Here is a 25,421-nt window from a genome sequence, read left to right as displayed (position 1 = left end):
CAAGTACAGGCCTCAGATTTTCAAATACATTTATTTTTCATAAAAAGACACTACCGTAATACTCATTATCAGAGGAGAGAGATAGCTAAGGCAGAGAGCTTAAAAAAGTTGTCACAAACATCCAACCAGATGGTCTGATTTCAAAGGCAAAACTAACTTCAGTTTTTAATAATTGTTTTTAGGCTTGTTCCAATGCATATTAAATATCTTTTGTATAAAATAATTCCACAACGTTTGAATGATGTGAAATTGGAATAGGTCACAATCATCCAACCAGATGGTCTGATGTCAAAGGCAAAACTAACTTCACATTTTTTTTTTTTAAATATTTTTTTTATTTATTTCTAGGAGAGAGAGAGACCGCGTGAGCAGGGGAGGGTCAGAGAGAGAGGGAGATACAGACTCTGAAATAGGCTCCAGGCTCTGAGCTGGCAGTCAGCGCAGAGCCCGACGCGGGGCTTGAATCCACGAACCGCGAGATCATGACCTAAGCGAAAGTCGGACGCTTAACCGACTAAGCCACCCAGGCGCCCCTAACTTCACAGTTTTTAATAATTGTTTTTAGACTTGTTCCAATGCATATTAAATATCTTTTGTATAAAATAATTCCACAAGGTTTGAATGATGTGAATTTGGAATAGGTCAAAGTTAAATACTTTACTAGTTTTCATTTAAATAATTCTGCTACTTGAAATTCTTACTATCTTTACACAGATTCTGAAATGAGAGCTGTTTACATGAAGTCTTTGCGTAGTCCACTGATAAACAATCGGTATAAAATGGTCCGTAAGAAACATAACAACATAAATATTTTCTCACAGGTATGAACTATAGAAATATAGTGGAGAATTTCCTGATGATAATGTTGAGATCTCATGTTCCTGTAATGAAGTCTCCATTTTGTTTCTAGAACTGGACTGTCAGAACTATTTGGGATAATTTCTGCCCTGACTCAAAAAGGTGGACTAAATGAATTCTCAGAATCCCTTTTGGTCCTAATTTGATCAAATTATCCTATCTGTTATTTGATCTGATTAGAATATACTATTGAATTGTTTTCCAATTAGGAGAATATTTAAAAGAAGTGAATAGAATTTTTAATTTTTATATGTTCTTTTATTTGTCTTAATTATTTTTTTATAAAGGCATTTTCTAAAATTAGGGATTATTTTTGATTTATGGACACCATTTGCACAGTAGTCTTCTTTATTTATAAATTGCCAATATTCATCGTGTTAATGTTCATTTCTCTGTACTTCCATTGTGTTTGTTATGTAGCCCTTGTCACATTGCCTATAAATTGTTTATTTGTCTGGCTACCTATAAGAGACTATAAATTTCTAGAGAGTAAATCATTCTTTTTTTTAATCCCAATCTCCCCATAATTTTCCCGTAAAGAATATACTCAGTATTTGTTAGGTGAGCACAAGTGACTGAATTAATAAAGTAAGTGAAATCATTAGAAAGATCTCATGTACTTAAAAGAATGTTAAATACATACTGATTTTACAAAAGAAATTTATATGCTAATTTGTACTTTTACTGTAGATTCCTGAGCAAGATGAAACCTATTTAGAAGACAGTTTTTGTGTTGATGAAGATGAATCTTACAAAAGTCAATCGAGTGAAGAAGAAGTGTGCGTTGATTTTAACATAATAACTGAGGATTGCCTTGCAAGTGGGAGTAAAAAATATAGAACCCGACATGCTAAGTTAGTAAAGCTAAAACAAATAGAGATGAGACAAAATTGTGCACATTCAAAAAAGAAATTATCCAGAATTATTTTACCAGGTGACTCAAGTGAGGAGGAAAACAATGTAAATGAAAAAAGAGAATCCAGTCTTGTGGTTAACCCAGCCACTGTTCATAAGAGCAAACAGCAGGACCATTGTTCGAATAGAATGCCTTTTGGGTCTTCATTGCAGTCCAAGGACCATTCTGATCCAATTGTTAATCAGTCACCAAAGCAGAGAGGACAGACACCAGTCACTTTAAAGGATGCGGTTTCTGATATCTCGGATTTCAAACCTCAGAGCTGTAATAAAACTGAACCTACTTTACCATCATTCCCTACTGTTGATTCACAGAAGGACTGTAGAAAATTTCCAATTCATTTGAAGGTATGAATCAAATAAGAGAAAAAGCTTTATGTTTACCAAAAGGTTTTTTTTTTTGATTTGCCTTTTTTTTTTTTTTTTTTAAGTTTAGTTATTTATTTATACATCCAGTGTGGGGTTTGAATTCACAACCCCAGGGTCAGGAGTCCCATGCTCTTCTGACTGAGCCAGCCAGGAGCCCCTGTTGTTTTACTTTCTTTTGTGTTTTGTGTTTTGTATTAAATAACTAGGTCAAAGAAAACTTAGCAAGTGGTAAAAATTTTCTAACAAGAAAATAGCACAGTAGGTTATATTGATAATTTGTATAAGGATACTTAGGTTTTAATTTTAATTTTTGAGAGAAAGAGGGCAGGGACGGGAAAAGAGAGGGAGACAGAGAATCCCAAGCAGGTTCTGCACTGTCAGTGCAGTGCCCAGTGTGGGGCTTGAACCACAAACTGTGAGATCATGACCTGAGTGGAAATCAAGAGTCAGAGGCTTAACTAACTGAGCCATTCAGGTACCCCATTAGGTTTTAGTTTTTTAAGTGTGATCATAGTTTTCTTAGTAAAACTCTGTAAGGAAACTAGGATATAGGAAAATAGGTTTCCTGCAAGATAAAATTAACAAAAATTACATGCTCAGAGTGAATTCCACAGATTAACTTTTCTTTACCCCACTGAAGGCTTCAGGTATGTAACTCTCTTTATTGGAGAAGTTTAGGGACACTACCTGATTCACTTCCTTTAAATTTCTCTGTTTAGAATGGCTAATATTCCAGTTTCCTGCTTCTCCTTGTCTTATAATTGCTGAAATAATCCATCCCTAAAACCACTTTTAGTTTTTAAGATTTTATAGTTATGGGGGTTATAGTTTAAGAGTTTATAGTTATAGTAGTTTTGTTAAAATAGGGGTTAATTAATTAAAGGTTTAGTAACAGGAATCCCTCCCTAACTGTACGTAACTGATTCCTTTCCTTAATGGTCATCTTGGAGTGAGACCTAGACCTAACCTTCTGTTTCTCTGTAGTATTCAGGTTTTTCAGGCCATTTTGCTTTTTGCAGCATGCTCCATTGTTGACCCAGGGGCTCATAAATTGATGTTTCCAGATATAAATTGTCCCTACGCTTTTTTGCACAATGTTATTTCTTCAAGACATAATTAAGTTCACTAGGTTAAGTCTTGTGATAGATTGGGGAAATAGAGGCTACTTTATTTCTCTGAACTTCAGTATCCTCAGCTGTAGTATAAAGATGGTAATCCCAAGGGTCAAGGTAGGTAGGTCCCGGGTTCACAATGGTTCAGCTTGACATTATGATAGTGTGAAAGCAATATGGTTTCTGTTAGAAACCATACTTAAAATTTTGAATTTTCATGTTTTCCTGGCTTAGCAACATGCAGTATGATACCCATCATATTGGCAGCCATAGCTCCCAGTCAGTCACATGATCACAAGGGCAAATAGCTGATACACTTAAAACTTTATGTACTCATACAGTCATCCTGTTTTTCACTTTCAGTACAGTATTCAATAAATTACGTGAAATATTCAAACACTTTATTATAAAACAGGCTTTATATCAGATGGTTTTTGCCCAGCTGTAGGCCAATATAAGTGTTCTGAGCACATTTAGGGTAGGTTAGGCTAAGCTATGATGTTTGGTAGGTTAGTATTAAATGCATTTTCTACTTAAGATCTTTTTGACTTATGGGCTTATTGAGAGGTAATCTTATTGCAAGTGGAGAAAGATCTGTATATGCACAATACTTTGAAAACCACTAGCTACATTTCTGCATTGGCATGCTCTAACTAAAAAATGGATACAGGCTTCGTAATACTTTGGGGACTGTGAAAAAGGACACACAGATTTTTACAGAAATGTGTCTTAAATTTTCTCCTGTTACCCTATAATTCCATGTAGTATGATTCTTCTCACTTGAAAATAGGAGGGGAAAGGATTTGAGGTAATTTTAAGAAAACAGAAAATAGATGAACTATCCTGTAAAAAAACTGTTAGATATATATATAAAAAAGTTAACATTTATTTTGTCATGTATATTGCTAAAAGTATTCCGTGTGGATCATTTGCCTTTTTGTTTGTTTATGGTGGCTTTTGCCATAGGAAGAAGTAACTTTTTTTACACAGTCTCAATTATTTTCTTTTTGGTTTCTGAACTTCAGTGTCCTATTTAGGAAGCTATTTTCTACTTCAAAATAGTGAAGTAGTTCCAATATTTTTGTTTGGTTCTTTAGTGCCAATTTTTCCTTTACTATATTAATTGCTTTTGAAACTGAATACTGAATTATTTTAAAGATTATTTTCTGAATGATTAGGATTTCTGCCTTTCCAGAAAACGGGAAAGAACACTGTTCCATCCTAGTAACAACAACAACAACAAGCCAGATAATCTCCAGAATCATGGTTTTATTTGAAACTATTATGGAGCTGAGGGTGCAGGACAACCAATTGGTCTCATTTCTAAGGAAAGACAAGTGCCTCCAAAGAGAGACTTACTGATTTGGGACAGTCCCTGGGCACTATATATTTTGATAAGAAGAATTATTCAGCTAAAACTTTAATAAATTGCAAAAGGCGGTGAACCAGCATGAGAGTTTAAAACCCCTGGGAATTGCAGACAGAAGGGGAATTCATAAACTTTTGTGGGCTCTCCTCCATAGATTCACTGGGTATTCACAGGAAAGGTTGAGAATCAGAGAAAGCCTCCCTTGCTGATGCCAGGCCTTGGGGGCAGTGACCAGCATGTACTGTGGAAAACATAACAAACCCCGTCTGGTTCCTCTGCCCTGTATCCCGTATAGAACAAAAAGTTGTAAGCTGCTGAGGATGACCAGCCGACCTTGTAGCTATACCTCAGGGTCTAGATGAAGAAGACCCTTTACAGATGGAGGAAGGCAAGAATTAAAAACTGTTCTGTACGTGAGTCAGGGGCATGAAAACATGTTGGGCCTAGATCATTAAGAGACCTCCAGCTATGGGGAAGGAGGGCAGGATCACTGAGAAGACCCTGTTTCAGGAACTGACAGACACAAGTGCTGCTCAGGCTGAGGCAGGAGAGCAGAACTCCCCCTCTTCTCCTGCCCTGCCACCTTGCCACCCCGTGCTCCTAGCATCCCCTCCACGCAGGCTAGTCAGCACTTAGTAACAAATAAAAGCAGTCATCCCCTGAGACAGGGACAAGAGTGTGGGGAAAGAACCTCTTTAAGGTGCAAGGGAACAGAGAAGATCTGAAGCTGAGAGAACATTTAGAAAAATCATCTGACAAACCTTATCCCACCCTAAATGCAAAATAACACTGGGAGTTTGAAGCCTCTGGTTGTCCCTAGGGTAATCATTAGCAGTAAGAAAACCCACAGTCATCTCAGCTTTTGATTGGATTGAGTCAACCTCACAAACTACAAGTGTAACAGCAACAAAAAAAGGCATACCTATTTCTAGGCTATTTACCTTAATTAGTATTGTCTTACATAAGATGTTTGGCTTTCAACCAAAAATTATAAGATATATAGAAGGAAGACAAAAACATGTTCTTAAAAACCAGACTTAGATATGACTCAGATATTGGAAATAACAGACAGGGATTTTAAAATAACCTTGATCAATATGTTAGGCTCTAGGGGAAAAATAAAATGAACATGTATGAACAGAAAGAGACTATCATTCAAGAAATGGAAGCTGTTAAGAACAAGAAAGTGGAAATGCTAGAAATGGAAAGCATAGTAAGAATGATGAATATCTTTTTTAAAAACTTAAAAAAAAATTTTTTTAATGTTTTATTTATTTCTGAGAGAGAGGCAGTGTGAGCGGGGAGGGTCAGAGAGAGAAGGAGACACAGAATCAGAAGCAGGCTCCAGGCTCTGAGCTAGCTGTCAGCACAGAGCCCAATGTGGGGCTCAAACCCACAAACCGTGAGATCATGACCTGAGCTGAAGTCGGACACTCAACCGACAGAGGCACCTAGTCACCCCTAAAAACTTTTTTTCTTAAAAGAAAGCACAGGTGAATGGGGGTCGGGGGGAGAGAGAGACAGAGAGAGAAAGAGAGACTGAGAATCCTAAGCAGGCTCCATGCTTAGTGCAGAGCCTGATGCAGGGCTCTATCCCATGAACCTGGGATCATGACCTGAGCTAGAATCAAGAGTTGGATGCTCAACCGACTGAGCCACCCAAGCACCCCAGGTGAAGACTGTCTTTAATGATCCTATCCGTCGACTCCACACAACTGCAGAAAACACCAAGAAACTTAAAGCTAGGCCAGTAGAAATTACCCAATATGAAACACAAAGAGTGAAAAGAGAGGGGAATGGAGCATCCAAAAGCTGTGGGACTGTATCCAATAGTCTAAGGTACATGTAATTGGAATTAAGAGAGGAAAGGATAGAAAAATATATTTAAACAGGCAATGGCTGAGAATTTTCCAAAGTTAACGAACACTGGCAAATGAGTTTGTGAGTCTCTGTTTTGAGGTCTTTTTGGTATAAACCTAGGAATAGAATTACTGGGTCATATAGCAGTTCTCTTTAATTTTTGAGCAATTGCCAAAAATTGCAGTGGCTGCACTATTTTACATTCCCACCAGGTATGTACGGTTTTTTTCACATTCTAATAAGATTTACTGTTTTATTTTGTTTTTTAATTTTAGCCATCCTACTAGGTGTGAAGTGATAGCTTGGTCCTTCATGTATAGAGTCACTTTGGTCATATTGAAGGAAGAAGAAAAAAGTTAGAAAAAAGAAAATATCAGTAAGGAAAATCAACTTCAGGTGTTAGAAGTTTTTGGCACTAATACATATTTAACCTGATTGTTACCAATATTTTCCACCTTTGCAGGTTGGTAGTGCCCTGGAGGATTCTAGCACTTCAATGGCATACTGTTCCAACTCAAGACCACATTTAGCTGGCACACATACATCTCTGAGACTTCCACAGGAAGGCCAAAGAACTTGTATTCTTGTAGATAGTTGTGAAATCACTTCTGGTTCAGAAGTAATTTCTTCCCTAAGAGCAGTTCATGGCTTACACGTAGAAGTTTGTCCTCTTAATGGCTGTGATTACATTGTGAGTAACCGCATGGTGGTAGAAAGGAGGTCTCAATCTGAGATGTTAAATAGTATCAATAAGAACAAGCTCATTGACCAGATCCAATACCTACAAAGCATGTTTGAAAGAATATGTGTGATTGTGGAAAAGGACAGAGAAAAAACAGGTTTGTATTTTTAAATGTTTTTGTTTGTAAGGCTGTAAAGGAACTCAGCTATTATTTAGTTCACTCTTCTATAGTCAGAATGTGGAAAACTCTTAAAATATAAATGCCTGACTCATAAATGTTACTTCATATTTATGTAAAGCCATGCTTTTCATTAGTCATTGTGTTTATGTTTTGTTTTTTACTATACAAATAGGTTGCTTTATTTCTGGATTTTTTACTCATTGTGTTTAAATGAGTTTGATTGAAAGGTGAGAAACTGAAGGCAAGTGAACCAACATGTCTTATCTCAGGAGCCCCAGAAAAGATGAGCGCCTTTAAGGCAGCAGTGGGGAAAAGGACAAGGACTCGGGGTTTAGGAGGCAAGATTAGTAGAGGTTGCTGGAAGGAGGCAAGAATTACTCTTTTTTTTCTATTAAGTTTATTTTGAGAGACCGAGTGCGAGAGCGCCAGTGTGCGTGCACACACATGAATGGGAAGGTGCAGAGACGGAGAGAAAGAATTCCAAGGAGGTTCCACGCTACCAGCGTGGAGCCTGAAGTAGGCCTTGATCCCACAAACCATGGGATCCTGAAAAGTTGAAATGAGTCTGATGCTTAACTGATGGAGCCACCCAGGCACCCCAAGAATTACTCTTGTGTTGACCAGTTTCTTGGTCACTGTGCAGTTAGGTAGTGGTACTCTTTATTGAAATCATGAATAGCAGAGAAGAGCAGATTTGAGGGACAAGGGGTGTTCAGTTGGACACATTGCGTTCTTATTTGGTAGCTCCAATAGGTGTATAGAAGCTTCAGTTAGGGAATTTCTGTGGGTAATATTTAATTGTAGGGGGACGCCTGAGGATGGTGTAAAGGTCATGGAATATGGAATCAGAAGACACCGAGTTCTGGTGTCACTACAGCTATGTGATGTTGCATTGAAAAATCACTCCCTCCTAGGGATTAATAATATACTTGTCCTATTCATCTTTTGATATTATGAGGATTAATCATATACGCAAAAGCCACTATGGAAGAATTCAAGAATTATACAGTTATAACAGTATATATCTCAGTATATATATTACTATATATATATAGTAAAAGGAAATGTAGTTTATATAAAACATTGGTTTGGTATTTGAGTGTTGTACCTTTTTATCCCCATGCTATCACTGGTAAACTGTGGTCTTGGATAAGTCACGCTTTCAGTAACCAAGTTTTTAATTTTATTTTTTATTTGACAAATGAGGGGTTTATATTCAGTGATTTCTTGTGTCTTCTTAGTGCTAAAATTCTATAATTTCTTCTTCACCAACATACCCTTTATAAGGGAAATAAATTTGGAACAAAGAGGAAAGTAACATGGCAAAGTTACAGGGGTTGGGGGGAATTATGTAAAAAGTTCTGTTTTTCCATAGTGAAGAGTGCCCAAAAAAGGATGGAGGATAGAATATAGAAAAAAATGAATGGAAAGGTAGGGAAGTAAATTCAGAGGCAAGAGTTAAAGAGGAGATTAAAATGGGTGTGTAGGGTTTTGGGTTACTCTTGGAATAGATACGTAAGATTTTATATCAATTAAGCCAATACTTGAGCCATTCATCAGTTCTAGCATTAAGAATTTTAGAGATAAGTAATATGGTCTCAGTCTTTAGGAATCAATTATCCAGGAATAGAAGCCCTCCTCTGCCTACTCTTACTATTTGATACTAATTGAAGATACTCATAAAGATAGTTCTTCCTATTTTATCTCCCAGATATTTGAGTCACTTTAAATCTTTAGTTGTAGGGTTTCTCATTACCATAATATGGGACTAGTTTGCGTAAAGGTTGTAGATCTTGGGATTTTAATAATATAAAATATAGTATTAATGATTCTATGTAATGTAAGTTACTCAAGTTTGCATTTTTCTAAATATGAAATATTTAGGAGACACATCCAGGATGTTTAGGAGAACAAAGAGCTACGACAACTTGTTGACTACCTTAATTGCTGCTGGAATCCGAGTTCTTTTCAGTTCCTGCCAAGAAGAAACTGCAGATTTGCTAAAGGAACTGTCTTCAGTAGAACAAAGAAAGAATGTTGGTATTCATGTTCCAACAGTGGTGAACAGAAATAAATGTGAGGCACTTCAGTTTTATCTAAGTATTCCCAATGTAAGTTATGTAACTGCATTAAATATGTGTCACCGGTTTTCTTCTGTGAGAAAGATGACTAACAGGTATGTCGGTCTTAATATTTTTAAATGGTTACCTAAATGATTCTTAGAAATACTTCATAGAAATGGTAGTATTTTTTTAAAAAATAAAGATGTATAGTGCTTATTAGACCTCATTCAGTAAAGACTTTTTGCTTCCCAATATATTACAGTCACTGCGTGAAGTTGAGGACAGAATGGAGGGAAAAGATAGGCACCGCCTTTGGGGAGCTTAGAGTCCTGGGAGCTAGACAGGAAACTCTTATATTTGATCTTGCATTCTAACATTTCTGGGCCTTTTAATTCTAGAACTAAAAAATGTCACAGTGCAGATTTTTACTAGTTTTTGATTATTGCTTGAAAAGGAAAATTTTAGAAAATAAGTAATTTTAAATTAAAGGCCGATGTAAGATGTTGAAACTATTGTTATAGATGACTTTGAGTACAGGGAATAAATGTGTTTTATTTAAACCATGCTAAGGACATACTAACTAGATGTAAAATGCTTAGAAGAAATGATTTTCCTAAAAATCATTTTTTATGTTTGGTGTTCTTCAAGCAAGTAAGAATACTAAATTGTATTAAGTCAAAAGTTCTACTAATTTATTTTTCAGCTCACCTCAAGAAATCTCCACATATGCACAAGTAACTCACCAGAAGGCTGAGGAGATCTGTAGATATCTTCACTATGTATTTGACATGCAAATGTTACCAAATGGCCTTAACCAAGGGAGACTACAATCTGATGAATAATGATACTGTTCAAGGTGCGGTTATGAAAGTACGCTCATAATACTAAATGCATTGCAGTAATGATTGTTGTAGTTTGATAAGTTTAAAATATGTAAAATAATATTTCCATTATCTGTTATATATGGTGTACATTTTTATTTATATAGATGATAAATTATTTTAAAAGCTTTGTCAGTATAAGGAAGAAAGGGGCTTCTTTCTGGTTCCAATGTGGTGTTTTGCTGCTGCTTACTCCTGCTACGTGGGGTTAGCATTGCATGTGGGTGGGGACACTTGGTGGAACTCTGCTGTATGTACCTCAGCAGTCTGACATTGACGTGGGCAGATGACCACCTTGCAGCATCTCCCATGCAGACACCAATGTGCTCAAATTCTTTGTGTCCACCTGGCAGACAAAATATAAGTATTCATGTAAGGGGACATAAGCTAGAGGATTTCATTTACTTGTGCTTGCTGTGTACAGAGCTTCATCCATATTTAAACTGCAATAGCCTTCTTCATACTCTTATTGGTAGCACTGAACTTTCAGCCCTGTTGATTATTAATCCATCATCTTTGAGCCCACTTTTAAGTCTCCTTTGGAGGTTACTTTAAGTCTTCCTAGTGTATCTTATGACCTGATGGGGGACTAAGCAGGTACCTGGCAGGTGGGATACAATAAAACAGACTAGGAANGGCCACACTATTTGTTTTGTGTTAAGTCTGTGCTATATCAAAATTATCCTTTTATTTCTCATTATGGAATTTAACTACATTCTAACTCCTTAAGAGGAGTTAACATTATCCATTAACATTAATAAGCAGCATGGTCTTATACCAAATATTGGCAACTCAAGTTCTACAACAGTATTTCGCTATAAAATAATCCATCCTACATCTAAGTCTTTGTGGCAGAAACAATTATGACCTCAGTCTAACTGTAATATTCTTTTTAAATCTTGTGTTTCTATAAATCCTATAATAATATAAACTGACTGAATTCTTAAAAACATGTATGTTTTATTAAAATTCCGGTAGTTTTTTGAGGAAACAAACTGAAGCTTGTTTAATAACAAAATGCCTATTTGGTTTCAATGATTCAGTAATCAACCAACCACCACCAAAATACAAATGTTCTAAAAGCAAACAATTTTATTTGAATAATCTAACGAGAGAAAGGGTAACTGAATATAATACATGCTATAACCACAGGAGAAATATTCTGTCAAATTTTAAAACAGAATGACAGAATAAGCTTAAAAAAGTTTATTTCTAAAGGAGATGTCTGAAATAATGTTTACTCTGAAATGGCATATTAACTTGACTACTTACAGTGGTAGATCAATTACTTGAATGTTTGTCTAATCCAATCTTTTTAATATTGAGGCCAAAGGTAAACTATTTCTGCATGTGTTAATAAGGCTTAATGTGACAAAATGTATTCTCTGACTCTACCTAATACAGAAAAGTAATAAATTTACATAGGTTTCATAGATGTGCCAATGCCAAGTTTTAAGAAAAAAATCAAGTGGTAACAAATGCTAACACAGTTTTCATGAATTTGTAGCCAGCAATACAGTCTACTTTTTATTACCCCTTCCCTACCTCTTAAGGGTATCAACATTTTCTTGGACACTTTAAAAACAAAATCTGTTTAGAACCTGATGTTCTTAAATCAAACAGATGCTTAAAAGAGACTTACCAAGAATATTTTAATGTTCAAAAAACAGAAATTTACAAGTATGTATACAAGCAAAACAACTTTCCTTATATTTTAGTAACCTACATCGATGAGCAATATTCTACAGAAGGATGTTTTACTCTCAATACAAACACCTAAAACCTTTGAGAAGGAATCCACAATTTCATATGAAGGTACATTATAAGGAAAGTAACATGTATTCCAAAAAAGATGTAAATACGCTGTCTGCTTCTTGACAAAAATCCTGGAAATAGTTCCTCATTTATACTATGCAGAATCGGAGTTTGAAAAATAATAATCTTTCTCTTCTTCATCTAAAGACTCCATAGCATTGGTGAAAAGTTTTCCAAAACCAGAGTTTTCTCCTAATTCTGTAAAGAGAAGTTTAATAAAAAAGATTAATGTACTTCTAAAAGTAATTTCAGTGAAACTGAAAATAACTGAGAAACTGAATAGTAGGTCTGCCCACTTGTGAGCAGTTAATTTTAATACCATGTTAATAAAGAGACTATCTTACAATAGAACTGAACTACAAAAGAAAGATATAAATAAATTACCTCTGTTATACTGGGTTTTCTTTCTTGATGTTGGAGTTGAAAAGTGAGTTTCAACCTGCAAGACAGTTCATGTTAATAAATAAATAGTACCTCTGTGAATTCTGCCACAAACATAGACAAAATAAAGCATGCTTCAACCCCTGAGTATACCTTGAACATGTGTCTATAACAATACCTAATCACATTATAATTGTGAAACATCTAATTCTCCATTAAGTTGCATTTATCCAGGGAAAGAATACTTCTTCAATGTTATTTCCCACTGCTGGCAAACAGAACTATAAGAAAATACTACAAACTAATGCTATAGAGGTTAAAGGATAGTCTGTGGGCCTCTGACAGCTGCCAAAATCTAGGTACTCCTTCCATTCTATTACACTAGCAAAACTTAGATTATTGTCTAAAATGGTATTTCATATGGCAAGTTTTAAGTGTATGATGGAGACATATCACATCAGTGCTTTTATACTACTGGCCATGGCTGGCTATCTTCAAAAAATGAAAAGGAATAGAATAGAAAAGATGACAGGGCATATCCACTGTACTAAAAGTAAATATTGCTGAAACTTTCAAGATGCACTCTCGCGTTCAGATTGTGACATAAATGTACTTTTTCTTGGGAAAGGAGTCAAAACACTATAATATCACTTAGCTCTCATAATCGTTCGGTGACTTTAAATCAGTATGATTCCAGCACTGATGGTACACTGTCTCATATGTGAATAAAACGAGATTAGAAAGCTCAGGTAGCTTTTGTTATTATAAAGCTGGTATGGTGAGTCAGATCTTGAAAGCAAAATCTTTCACAATAAATCCTTTGCTATCTTCACACATGGAGAGCTACAAACTATTAGTCAATGAAAAAATAAGACTAAATCACAAAGATATTATAGACTACTAACATTATGACCCATTAAGAAAAAGAAGCCCAGTAATGCTTAGGATGTCAGAAATACAGAGAAATAAAAATTAACAGCAATGGTTCTTATAGATGTATCCATACGAACTTCTCATCATTGCGCAAAGAGAAAAGACTGAATGGATTAGGACCTTGATACTACTTAGTATGGACCACAGATCAGAAACACAGGCATCACCCGGAATTGGTTAGAAATGCAGAAATTTCAAATCTGCTGGATCAGAATCTGGTGTTTAACAAGATCCTTAGGGGACTTCTCTGTCAAAGCAGCCTAACTTCACACTGGCAAAACAGCAACTAGAACCAAATAAATCTTTATCACTATGTTGATTCCAGGTCCTCCACAACAAACCAAAGTTTCATTCTCATAAGGAATAGGAGACTGGAAAAAGGGAATCTAAGAAACACTGAGTCTGTTTACATCTTCAATTTTAGAGATTTCTTTTGAAGAATTTAATCTCCAGGATGATTTTAAACCACAATGCCCAGAAGTGTCTATCATTTCCTATGGACAAATCAAACCCATAAAGATTGGATGTGATTATGTAATTCCAATGTTTAGTTTAGAAACTCCCTGAGAAGAATTTTATTGCATACTTGTTAGAGAAAAAATATTTCAACATGGGTGAGGGAGAAAGAAATTGCCATTACCTGATCAGAAGGAATATACAATCAGGAGACATGGTGGTCTTCCACATTTGTACCTCCATAAATTATACTTCCCTAAGATTATTTACTTTGACGGCAAGGACTTTTATATAACTTAAAACTCCAGTTTGTCATTTATTATAGTTGTTCAAGAGATGTGATGAATAAATGAAGAATGAATGTACTTACTGTTTTTTTCTTGATATTGCCCCAGACAATGCCACCTTTACTTTTATGGTTTTTTTGCATACGAAAAACATACTTATCACAATCATCCCTGTTTGAATACAAAATAATTTCGTCAACATTAACTACCATACTTATATTCAGAGGTTGAACACAGTCGACAAAAAATTTAATTTAAAATGTGTTCTAAGACTTTAAGTTTTTATTCATTTTTGAGAGACAAAGCGTGAGTGGGGGAGCAGAGAGAGAGGGAGACAGAATCTGAAGCAGGCTTCAGGCTGTCAGCACAGAGCGCAACACGGGGCCAGAACTCAAACCGCGAGATCATGACCTGAGCCAAAGTTGGATGCTTAACTGACTGAGCCAACCCGGCGCCCCTCCAAACTTTAAAAAGCATATTTTCTGGGAAACAAAAACAAACTATTGAGACTACATCAATGTAAACAGCTTCTGCACAGCAAAGGAAACCATCAACAAAACTAAAAGGCAACCTATGGAATGGGAGAAGATACTTGCACATGACATCTGATAAAGGTTTAGTATCCAAAATATATAAAGAACTTATAAAACTCAACACCCAAAAAACAATCCAATTGAAAAATGGGCAAAAGACATGCATAGACATTTTTCCAAAGAAGACATCCAGACAGCCAAGAGACACATGAAAAGATGCTCAACATCGCTCATCCAGGAAATACAAATCGAGACTACAATGAGATCGCATCTCACACCTGTCAGAAGGGCTAAAATCAGGGGTGTCTGGGTGGCTCAGTTGGTTAAGTGTCCAACTTGGGCTCAGGTCATGGTCTTGTGGTTCATGAGTTCAAGCCTGACATTGGACTCGCTGCTATCACTGCAGAGTCTGCTTGAGATTCTCTCTCTTCCTCTGTCTCTGCCCTTGTCCTGATCTTTCTCTCAAACATAAAAAAAAAAAAAAAAGAATGGCTAAAATCAGTAACACAAGAAACAACAGGTGTTAGTGAAGATATAGAAAAAAGAGAATCTTCTTGCACTTTTAGTGGGAATGCAAACTGGTGCAGCCACTCTCGAAAACAGTATAGAGTTTCCTCAAAAAGTTAAAAATTGAACTATTGTATGATCTAGCAATTGCACTACTAGGTATTTATCCAAAGAACACAAAAATATGAATTCAAAGGGATACGTGCACCCCAAAGTTTAGAGCAGCACTATCTACAGTAGCCAAATTATGGAAACAGCCCAAGTCAAGTTCCCATCAACTGATTAATGGATAATAATGTGGTATACATATACAATGGAATATGAGCCATCAAAAAGAAAAGAAATCTTGCAATAACATGGAGGTAGTGAGTATAATGTTAAGCAAAATAGATCAGAGAAAGACAAATAGCATGATTTCATTCATATGTGGAATGTGAGAAACAAATGAGCAAAAGGGAAACAAAAAGAGACGAACCAAGAAACAGACTCTTAACTATAAAGAACTGATGGTTACCAGTGGAGAGGTAGGGAGAGGGAAGGGTGAAACAAGTGATAGGGATTAAGGAGTGCACGTGCTGTGATGAGCACTAGTGTTAATACGGGAATACTGAATCACTATTTTGTATACCTGAAACTAATACGACTTTATGTTAACTAACCGGAATTTAAGTAAAAACTAAAACAAAAAGGTTTATTTTTCTTCTCCATTTTTAAAAAGACAATGGTGTACTGACAGAAATGGACAAAATGCTTCAACCAAACATTTTAAAGGAAACACTGAATAGGAGTATTCTAGGAAATTACTATTTTGCTTACTGTTCACTGTCCCATTTGTGCCTTTTCCAACAAGTACTATCTTGCAACCTCTTTTCCAGAATCCAGAGACTTCTTGTCCCTGGACTCTCTTTTATTACACCTCTCACTCCTTTCTCCTGTTCACTTCCTTCCCCACCTTTAAGACTGAATCTTAAAGGGTAACCACTTTAAGGATGGTGATGAAAACCCTCAATTTAGTCTTCAACTCAGTTCACAAGTCTTTTATTTCTGCATAGTTACATCTTTTTTATATTCTCCATACCAACTATAAAATTTTCATTTTTTACCTTCCTTCCCCTCTCATTCTTAGTAAATAGGCTTGATTCAAGTATAGTTACAAATTGAAGCCAAACAGAATGGCTATTTCATTTCTCCCTACAATTCCTAGTCCTGCTTATGACAGTGTATAACAGCTGAATAACACTTCTATTTCTCTCTCTTGGCTTCAAGATCCTTTATGATCAATTATCCTTTCCTTTATGACTTAAAGGTAGGACACATAGAAAGTTCTAAATGTGTGACTGTATTAAGATATTAATGTGAACCACAAACACTGCTGCATAAAGCTAGTGAATAAGGAGCCTAGCTAGCTGTTGAGCATTAGCACCTCATGAATCTGTTGTCCTATACAAAGAAGTCATCTCTGAAGTGATAAAAACTATTTCATTATTTAAAATTGTTATAAAAAGGAAGCCACCTATTAGAGCTGATGAGTCAAGAGAGAGCGTAGAGGACTAGGAAACATTTTCTAAAATAAAGTTTTAGGAAATATATTCATGATATAAACAAGTCTACTATGTGCTCTATAAGAAAAAAAAGGTGCATTCCCATAATTATAAAAGTGATATTTAAAAAAAAACACACCAAAGCTCACTTAAATGTGATTCAATAACCTAAATAATGCTTGGTGATGTTTTTAGTCAAGAAATTTCTGAATACATGCAATGTGAATTGGGATACTGTATTTAACTTTTTAGCTTTAAAAAACTATTTTCCACTGAACATTATCCTTTGTCATTAAAAATTCCTGAAGGCATGATTTTTAATTATTACATATTATTCTATCATATGGATAAATCCTAATTTCTGAACTTTCCTTATTGGATGAATATTTTAAAGCTTTTCATGATTTGGCCAAAGTGCCTCCCAAAAGCTTTGCCCAAAATTATACTCTCAGAAAGAAAAAAAAAAAAAACCAAAAAAAAAAACAAAATTATACTCTCAGTACTTTTACCTGCAATGAACACTAAAGAAAAAATAATCTGTGGATTGCTGGGGGAAATTATGTTTTTACTAAATAAATGTAAATTACAATTTCACCAAGCTTGAGGAGAGGACTGGCTACTTCTTTCTCAGTCATTATTATCTGGCTTTTGCCTCTTACCCCATGGAAACTACTCTTACTAAAAGCAGCACTGTCCCTGTTTGATTGCCACATGGAATGGTTTATTTTCAGGCCTCATTTTTCTTACTTTTCCTCTTTTAGTCTGTGTCATTCAACTGCTGGCTGCCCCTGATTTTTCTTAATCCCTCTAGTCTCTAAGCTATCTTAGTTTCTCTTTGTAGGGATCACCAATGTTTTCAATTTATGTATTCTTTCAGAGATACTTAATCAAAGGAAAGCAATTCTGTACATATGCACATATATATGCAAGTATATACATATACATACATAAATACACGCACAGCCCCTATTTACACAAATAGTTAACACATAATTCATTATGTCTTTTTTCATTTAATAAGTCGTGAACATTTTTCCATAACAATAATTTCCTCATTCATTTCTATGGCTATAGAATATGCCTGATTTGATTAGTCCCTACTGGTGAGGATTCAAATTGTTTCCAGTCTTTTGCTATTACAAACAATACCTTAAAAAGCTGTACATCCACAATTCTAGAAGCAGGATGGATAGGTTAAAGACCATGTGTATTTACAATTTTGACAGGTACTGACAAATTGCTGCCTGTAGAGACTGTACTAATTTACCTTCTCACTAGTAATGCATGAGAATGGCTTTCCTCTTAATTTGTAGAGGTGCTGCATTAGGAAAATTAGCCTTTTCCTTTGGTGGGTTCCCTATTTTCTCAGATCACGGTTGATCTTTTTTTTTTTTTAAATGTTTTATTTATTTCTAGGAGAGAGAGAGAGAGCGCGAGCAGGGGAGGGTCAGAGAGAGAGGGAGTCACAGACTGAAACAGGCTCCAGGCTCTGAGCTGGCAGTCAGCACAGAGCCCGACGCGGGGCTCGAACCCACGAACCGCGAGATCATGACCTAAGTGAAAGTCGGACGCTTAACCGACTAAGCCACCCAGGCACCCCAACGGTTGATCTTTTGATTGCTCATGGTACTTGGTATGGGGTAAAACTTTTTATCTGGTAGACTTCACCATTCTTTTTGTTAGCATCCTGAGTCTTGCATCATAGTTAGAAAAGACTTTCACTAATCTACAATTATAAAATAATCCTCCAAGGTTTCTTTAGGTATATTTTTTACTTAAATTTGTTAACATGCAAAACTTTGATCCATTTGGAATTTATCCTGATATAAAGTGTGAGCTGTGTGTGTCCCTACACTACTGAACAACACCTCTACTTGTTGAAACTGTCCATCCTTGACTTCTAGAAACTATTCTTTCTTGATTTCCTTTTTAGTCATGACTCTTCTCATTACTGACATCTACTCTCTTCAACTCATGAAATATTAAATGCTGATCCATTACAGAATTACAGTATCATATGTATATTTACCTATTTATAGAGGTTAGCATCCCAGGACTGACATGCTGACACTGAGGAGTTTTTGCCAATGGAAAGACAACTGATGATGGAGTTGTTGGATTTTTGTCCATATTGGGCAGAATATCATCCTCTTCTGCACTGTCCTGGAGACGTGGTAACTAAAAAACAAATATTACTAGCCAGCAGGCACCCGTAAAAATGGGATTTCTCATTATCACTAAATGCTTTTGGGTGGGATAGAAGAGAGCCTTGGCCTCTAAATAAAACCTTATTTTCTATTGTGTTAAATGGAGAAATGACACCTACTTCTAGAAGTTGTGAAAAGACCGGTGTCAGCAAATGTTTTCTGTAATGAGTCAGATAATATATATTTTAAGCTTTGTGGTCCATATACTCTCTGTCCCAAATACTAAACTCTGCTGCTGTAGCATGAAAGCAGACATAGCTATGTAAATAGTGAGCATGTCTGTGTTCCAATAAAATTTTGTTTATAAAAAATGTGGTCCACCAGATTCGACCATGGCTCTCAAATACGGTAATGGTTTGCTTACTTCTGTGTAAACAGAACAAAACAATTAATTCACAAATTTATTATAAGAACTCAAGCAGTATTAAACTTCTATGTATATATATTTCCAGTAAACAGCAATTCAGTCCTTAAGATTTTATCTAACTTTACATCAAAACATTAGAGAAAGTGGATTTGTGACATACAACGAACTTACTTGACTGCTTTCTATGTTTTATTATTTTAGCTTTTAAACTGTTGCTACTATTGCATTTAAGCCAAAACATATGTAAAACCTGAAATGATGATGGAATTATATAAAGGATATAAGCTCTAAAGCACCATGCTTGTTATGCAGGGAACACAGTAAGAGACTCAGAGGCTGGTTCCCTTAAAATATCTCCTTTTACAACCTGTGTAGGCAACAGGAGCCCAGATAATGATGTTACTAAATTCTTAAAGAATTTGTGTAGTCTTTTAATATTGGAGGTAATGTAACAATATTAAGAAATGCGGGGCACCTGGGTGGCTCAGTCCATTAAGGATCCACTCCTTCTTAATTTTGGCTCAGGTCATAATCTAACAGACTGTGGGATGGAGCCTGCATTGGGCTCTGCACTGCCAGCACAGAGCCTGCTTTGGATTTTCTCTCTCTCTCCCTGCCCCTCCCTTGCTCCTATGTGCATACGCGTGCTCTCTCTCAAAATAAAGTTAAAGAAATAAATGAATAAATTAAAAAATTATCCCTGCAGGTTAAGATTTTATACTTCTATCAATTGTCTATATCTGTCCATTTTTGCATGAATCTTAATACTCTTAACATTTATTTTTATATTCTAGAAATAGTCTCAAATTTGCACTTTATACTTTATTTGACCATTTATGAAGAACATCCTTATTGGATATATACTGCTTCCAGTTTTCTGCTATAAAGATAAACCTGCAATGTAAAGGTCTTTGTGGAGTCTTTTGGCTTTTTTTGAATTTCTCTGGATAAGTTCCCTTGAAGAGAATTATTCTTATGGCTCTCAAATACTGCCATGATGCTTTCCAAAAGGTAGGATTCACTCACACATCCACTGATGTGTGAACATTTCAGTGTCTCCACTGCTTTTTGTAATGGATATTTTAGCTTAATTTTTGTAAAAGATTCTGTAATTTAGAATATATACATATGACTTTGTTTTCCTCTTATTGTCAGCTAATATAACTGACTACATTCCCAAGTGTTCAACCTTTTAAATTTTTTCTTGCCCACTTTTTCCCTGTGATCTTGACATTTTTTAGTATTCTAGTAACATCTGAATGAGTTCTTCATATTATAAACATGGTCTTTATTTGTTGTAAATATTTTTCCCCAATCGCTGAAGTTTTTAGTTGTACGATTTTTCATACTACAAAAATTACTTTATACATTAAAATGTCAACTTTGTGCTGTCATTTAACCCTTCCATTTAATTTACTACAGAGTAGGTAATAATGTTTTCTTACCACCTTTCTTTTTTGTTTTTAAGTAGGCTTCATGCCCAGTGCCAAGCCCAATGTGGGACTTGAAATCATGACCCTGAGCTGAGATAAAGAGTCAGACTCTTAACTAACTGAGCCACCCAGGCGCCCCATTACCTTTTTAAGTTTGCCTCATTGCATATGAAATTTTAAATATATACATTTAGCCTATTTCTGGGTTTTCAATTTGGCTCTACAACCATTACACTGATGAGAATAGCATGTACTGGCAGACTGCTTCCTATAGTACGTTTTGGGGGATGTCTGTGTAGGCCACCAATCCTTGGCCTAAATATTAAGGATGAACACTAACCATACATAAAATGAAAGATGTAAAAGTCAATATAAAGAGAGCAATGATTTCATGCATTTAAGATTCTTACCAGTACTCTTTGATTCTGCAAAGGTGTTGTACTGAAAAAATCATCATGATCATCTTTTGGCAACTGTTCCAGAAAATCCCTCATTTGCTGCTTCCTTTTAAGAGTTCCCACTTTGGCAGTAATCTTAATCATTTGCTTCTTATCAGCATCGCGTATCTTGCCTTAGGAGTTAGCAGACATTGTGAGAAGGATTTGGTCATTTATAGTAACTGCTCTAAAGTTAACAGACTTTGCAAGACCTAAACTGTATATCTACATTAAGTATACTCATCTACTATTAATAAGTCTCCTATATAGCAAATGATTTTTTCTAAACTGGGATCTATGCACTATGATTAGCCCACAAGATACTCATGAAGAATATATACAAGATTAGCCAGGGTGAGGTGGAAAAGTTCTTTACCCTGTAAGAAAGGTTACTTCCCATATTCCCCTTGCTAAATGCCTAATTGATTTTGCAAAAATATAAACCTTAATGAATTACAGTAGGGACAGGATACTCCCTAAAGCTTAGTACAAGCTCTGTCATAAACCCTGAGCAAGAATGCATACTCCTGGGGAGTACGAAAATTAAATTTATTTTAAATTTTATTATGAATTTCTAGGGGGCCCTACCCAAGTGGCCTCAGATTACAATAGACTCTTTGAACAATAATCTAGATATTGAAATCTTTGGATATAACTGCATATTTCCTAGAACAAACTCAAAGCACAAGGCTGCTAAGCCTACTATTGATAGAAATAACTAGTTAACTCTTAAAAATTAAATGACCTTTTTAGTTCTTTCTAGCTTTAAATTTTTGAGAAAACACCTATGATACATACATAAATATAAAATATAGCCAGTAACTAATCATAAATCAATACTGAAACCTAGGCAAAAATAATTTATAAAGATTACCATTTTGGCCTTTGGAATTGACTGGTTTTTTCTTAGTGACAGGTTTCTGGGATTCTTTTCCTCTGGGGTCTTCCATGTATTTCCTCTGGCATTCTTCAGCAGATCGAGAACCTACAGCCATTGCTACATCTGCCCAGAAACCAGGTTTGTGCTTTGGAAGAGATGCAAAAGCACTATGGAAAACCAAAACCAGTTAAAGAACAAGAAATTCAAATCAAGAAAAACAACCTTGTGAATGCATACCACTAAACCAATGAGATTTACTGAGCTAAAGGAATTTTATCAAAATCACTTTGATAACTCTTTAGAAAGAAGATAACTATTCTTTCCACTCAGTAACTTGAGTACTTAAAATATGAAGTTGTAATTTTACATATCCAGTAGATACCTTTTATTTTCTTATATTCTATGAAACCTGAACAATCATCCCAGGTCTTTCTTTCAACATCTTTTTCCTACGTCCACCTATCAGTGATTTGATCTTTTGGGGGACTCTAGTATGACTAACTTTTCAACAATGTTGCTCAGACCTTCCTGGTGGTAAGTATATTGGAAAATGAGCTCTTAGTTCCTATATACTCTAGGTTATACATTCTTATTAAAACGTGTTGTTATTCTTGGGGCACCTGGGTGGCTCAGTTAGTTAAGCATCCAACTCTTAATTTCGGCTCAGGTCATAATCTCACAATTCGTGGATCAAGCTCCATGCCAAGCTCTATGCTGACAGCTTAGGATCCTCTCACATCCTGTCTGCCCTCCCCCACTAGTGCACACACACTCTCAAAATAAACATGTTTTTCTTGCTTTCATTCTATTATAATTTACAGAATGTAATATTTTATATATAATTGAGGGAAATGAAAATTGAAAGAGAAAAAACTGTGACTCAATATAAGGTTGTCATCAAATTTAAATGAGTTACATTCTCAAAGTTTATTTGTAAATATTTAGAAACTGGTACATGTATTTCTGCTCCCTTCCCTCCCCAAATATATTTTACGTACTGTGGTTAAGCTGGCAGTTCAGCCAGAAAAGATCTATTTAACTCACTAATTAGCCTATGCAGCGTTATGCTGGCAAATTTTTAAAATCAGCTCTCTCAGTGAAATAGTCCTTATTTATAGTGTTTGCCATTTTCCATATTGTAAATAACTACTGTGGCTGATTTCAAGCTACCAACATGATGTCTCTGAATGTAGAGTAAGAAATGTGTGATAGGACACAATTAGAATTTCCACCATACAGCTACAAATGATGTAAAAACCTTAAGGCATAGATAATCATAATAAAGTACAGTAAAATAATTAGGAAGTGATGAGTTTAGGGTATTACTTAAAAAATTTACCTGTAAATCTGTATGATCTTGTGAATGGGTACTGGTTGACTACAGAATACCACTCATTCCATGCCAAGTACTTACGGTTAATGAATGCTCTACTCTTTTGCATATAATCATTCCACAGGTGTCCTGAAGTGAAGAACTAAAAGGATTTGGAGGCTTAAGCTTCCATTTGTGTATATTGTTCTCCATCTGTGTACATCATTAATTTGCAAGTGTAGAACTGCTAGGAGTATTTTTCATAATAAAAATACTTAATGCATTTAATGAGAAATTAGTCTGTAATTAACACATCTCTAGTTTATCACAGATAATTTTAAAGGGCAAATACAGTCGTGTCACTCCTTCCTACTTAAAACTTGCTTTTATAGGTGACAGAGGAAGAAGAAAACAACTTGCATTCCTTAGCATAAAAACCACAGCATTTATTGACTTCCATTGTTCCTGGTCTTCTAGTTTCATCCTGTACTGTTCTTCCCTCATTTTTCTGTACTCTACTTATTGTGGCCTTCTTTTAGGATTTCTAAATGTGTTTTCCTCTTTGCTGCTTTTACATGTTATTTTATTTAAAATGAACTTAATTATACTATTTTATACTATTTGGCTTAAATAATTCTTATTTGTCCTTCAGATCTCAGTTCAAGTATCTGTTTAAGCTAAGTCAGACTTCCCTGATCTATATTCTTCTAAACTTATGAGTGATTATTTGCTAACTAGGTTATAAGTATGATGAGTACAAAACTGGGCTGCAACTCAGAATCATTTGAGTTTACATCAAAAGCAGAAGCAAGCGGGGTGCCTTGGTAGTTCAGTCAAGGTTAAATGTCTGACTCCAGCTCAGGTCATGATCTTTCAGGTCCTGAGTTCGAGTCCTGCATTGGGCTCTACGCGGACAGCTAGGAGCCTGGAGCCTGCTTCGGATTCTGTGTCTCTATCTCTGTCTCTCCCCTGCTCACACTTTGTCTTTCTCTCTCAATAAATGAACATTAAAAAAAAAGTACAAGCAAGCAAATAAGGTAGTAAAACAAGCAAACAGACTCGTAGACCCTATCCCTCAAGATTTCAATTTAGTAGGTTTGCAGTGGCAACACTTAACATTTTTCAAAAGTTCCTCAGGTGATTGTTCTGCTGTGCAGTCAAGATTGGAATTGCTTTAGGTTAAAAAAAGCACTCCAACTGAGTGGGTAGTAGGAATAGGTGATGACAATGAAAGGTTATAGGGAAGAGATGACTGATATGTGAGAGAAAATTTGAAGGATGGATAAAATATAACAACTGAAAATGAAGCAACAGTACTGACAAACAAAGATGAAGAGACAGGACATAAGGTTAGGGAATAAAGAGCAGTTCATATTTATAGTACGGTAAATTTCAAAGGAAGACTGCAGGTTAGAGCTTTGAAAAAACTAGAGAAGCAGAGCCCAAACCCAAGCCTGCTGTATCTAAAGATTTTAATAGTATGAAGTCTAGGCACCTTAACATTCTTTTTTAAGTTAACATACAGTAAAATGGTCTTTTGGGGTATGGTTCTATGAATCTTAATGGATATAGAGATTTGTAGAACCATGATCACAGTTAGGATACTGAACCATTCCATTACACGGAAAAAAAATTCTGGGTGCATCCTCTTTGTTGTCCACCACTATCACCACCAGCAATTACTGATTTCTTAGTTTTGTCTTTCCAGAATGTGATATAAATGGAATCATACAGTACGTAAACTAAAAAAAAAAACTGGGTGGCTCAGTTGGTTAAGCTCAGGTCATGATCTCACGGTTCATGGGTTCAAGCCCTACATCGGGCTCTCTCCTGACAGCTAGCTCAGAGCCTGGTGGCTGTTTCAGATTCTGTGTCTCCCTCTCTCTCTGACCTTCCCCTGCTCACACCATCTCTCTCTCTCTCAGGAAAAAAAAAAGTGGTGCATTTAGACCTCTAACATAACGTAATTATGTTTGGATTTAGGAGAACTATTTTATTTGCTGTCTGCTTTGTTCTGTTTTCTATTTCTCCTTTTCTGTATT

The 25,421-nt window shown here is 35.6% G+C and overlaps 2 protein-coding genes across 2 annotated transcripts in view; one reads left to right on the top strand and one right to left on the bottom strand.

Annotated features, from left to right (window-relative positions):
• Nucleotides 1–12,634, top strand: part of FANCM (FA complementation group M) — a 61,365-nt gene extending 48,731 nt beyond the window's left edge. The window contains exons 19-24 of the mRNA XM_077761277.1: nt 715–821; nt 1,549–2,121; nt 6,947–7,322; nt 9,231–9,522; nt 10,113–10,265; nt 12,009–12,634. Of these exons, the coding sequence (XP_077617403.1) occupies nt 715–821; nt 1,549–2,121; nt 6,947–7,322; nt 9,231–9,522; nt 10,113–10,251 (1,487 nt within the window). The 3' untranslated portion in view covers nt 10,252–10,265; nt 12,009–12,634. The remainder of the gene's footprint in view (nt 1–714; nt 822–1,548; nt 2,122–6,946; nt 7,323–9,230; nt 9,523–10,112; nt 10,266–12,008) is intronic.
• MIS18BP1 (MIS18 binding protein 1) overlaps nt 11,365–25,421 on the bottom strand; it is a 50,587-nt gene continuing 36,530 nt past the window's right edge. The window contains exons 11-16 of the mRNA XM_077761278.1: nt 22,062–22,234; nt 21,161–21,321; nt 18,773–18,921; nt 14,246–14,333; nt 12,490–12,544; nt 11,365–12,303 (exon numbers count right to left, since the gene is read on the bottom strand). Coding sequence (XP_077617404.1) covers nt 12,200–12,303; nt 12,490–12,544; nt 14,246–14,333; nt 18,773–18,921; nt 21,161–21,321; nt 22,062–22,234 — 730 coding nt within the window. The 3' untranslated portion in view covers nt 11,365–12,199. The remainder of the gene's footprint in view (nt 12,304–12,489; nt 12,545–14,245; nt 14,334–18,772; nt 18,922–21,160; nt 21,322–22,061; nt 22,235–25,421) is intronic.

The sequence above is a fragment of the Crocuta crocuta genome, unplaced genomic scaffold, assembly GCF_008692635.1.
Source record: "Crocuta crocuta isolate KB4526 unplaced genomic scaffold, BGI_CrCroc_1.0 scaffold163, whole genome shotgun sequence".
NCBI classification, from domain to species: Eukaryota; Metazoa; Chordata; class Mammalia; order Carnivora; family Hyaenidae; genus Crocuta; species Crocuta crocuta.
This window is presented reverse-complemented; position numbering and strand designations above follow the sequence as displayed.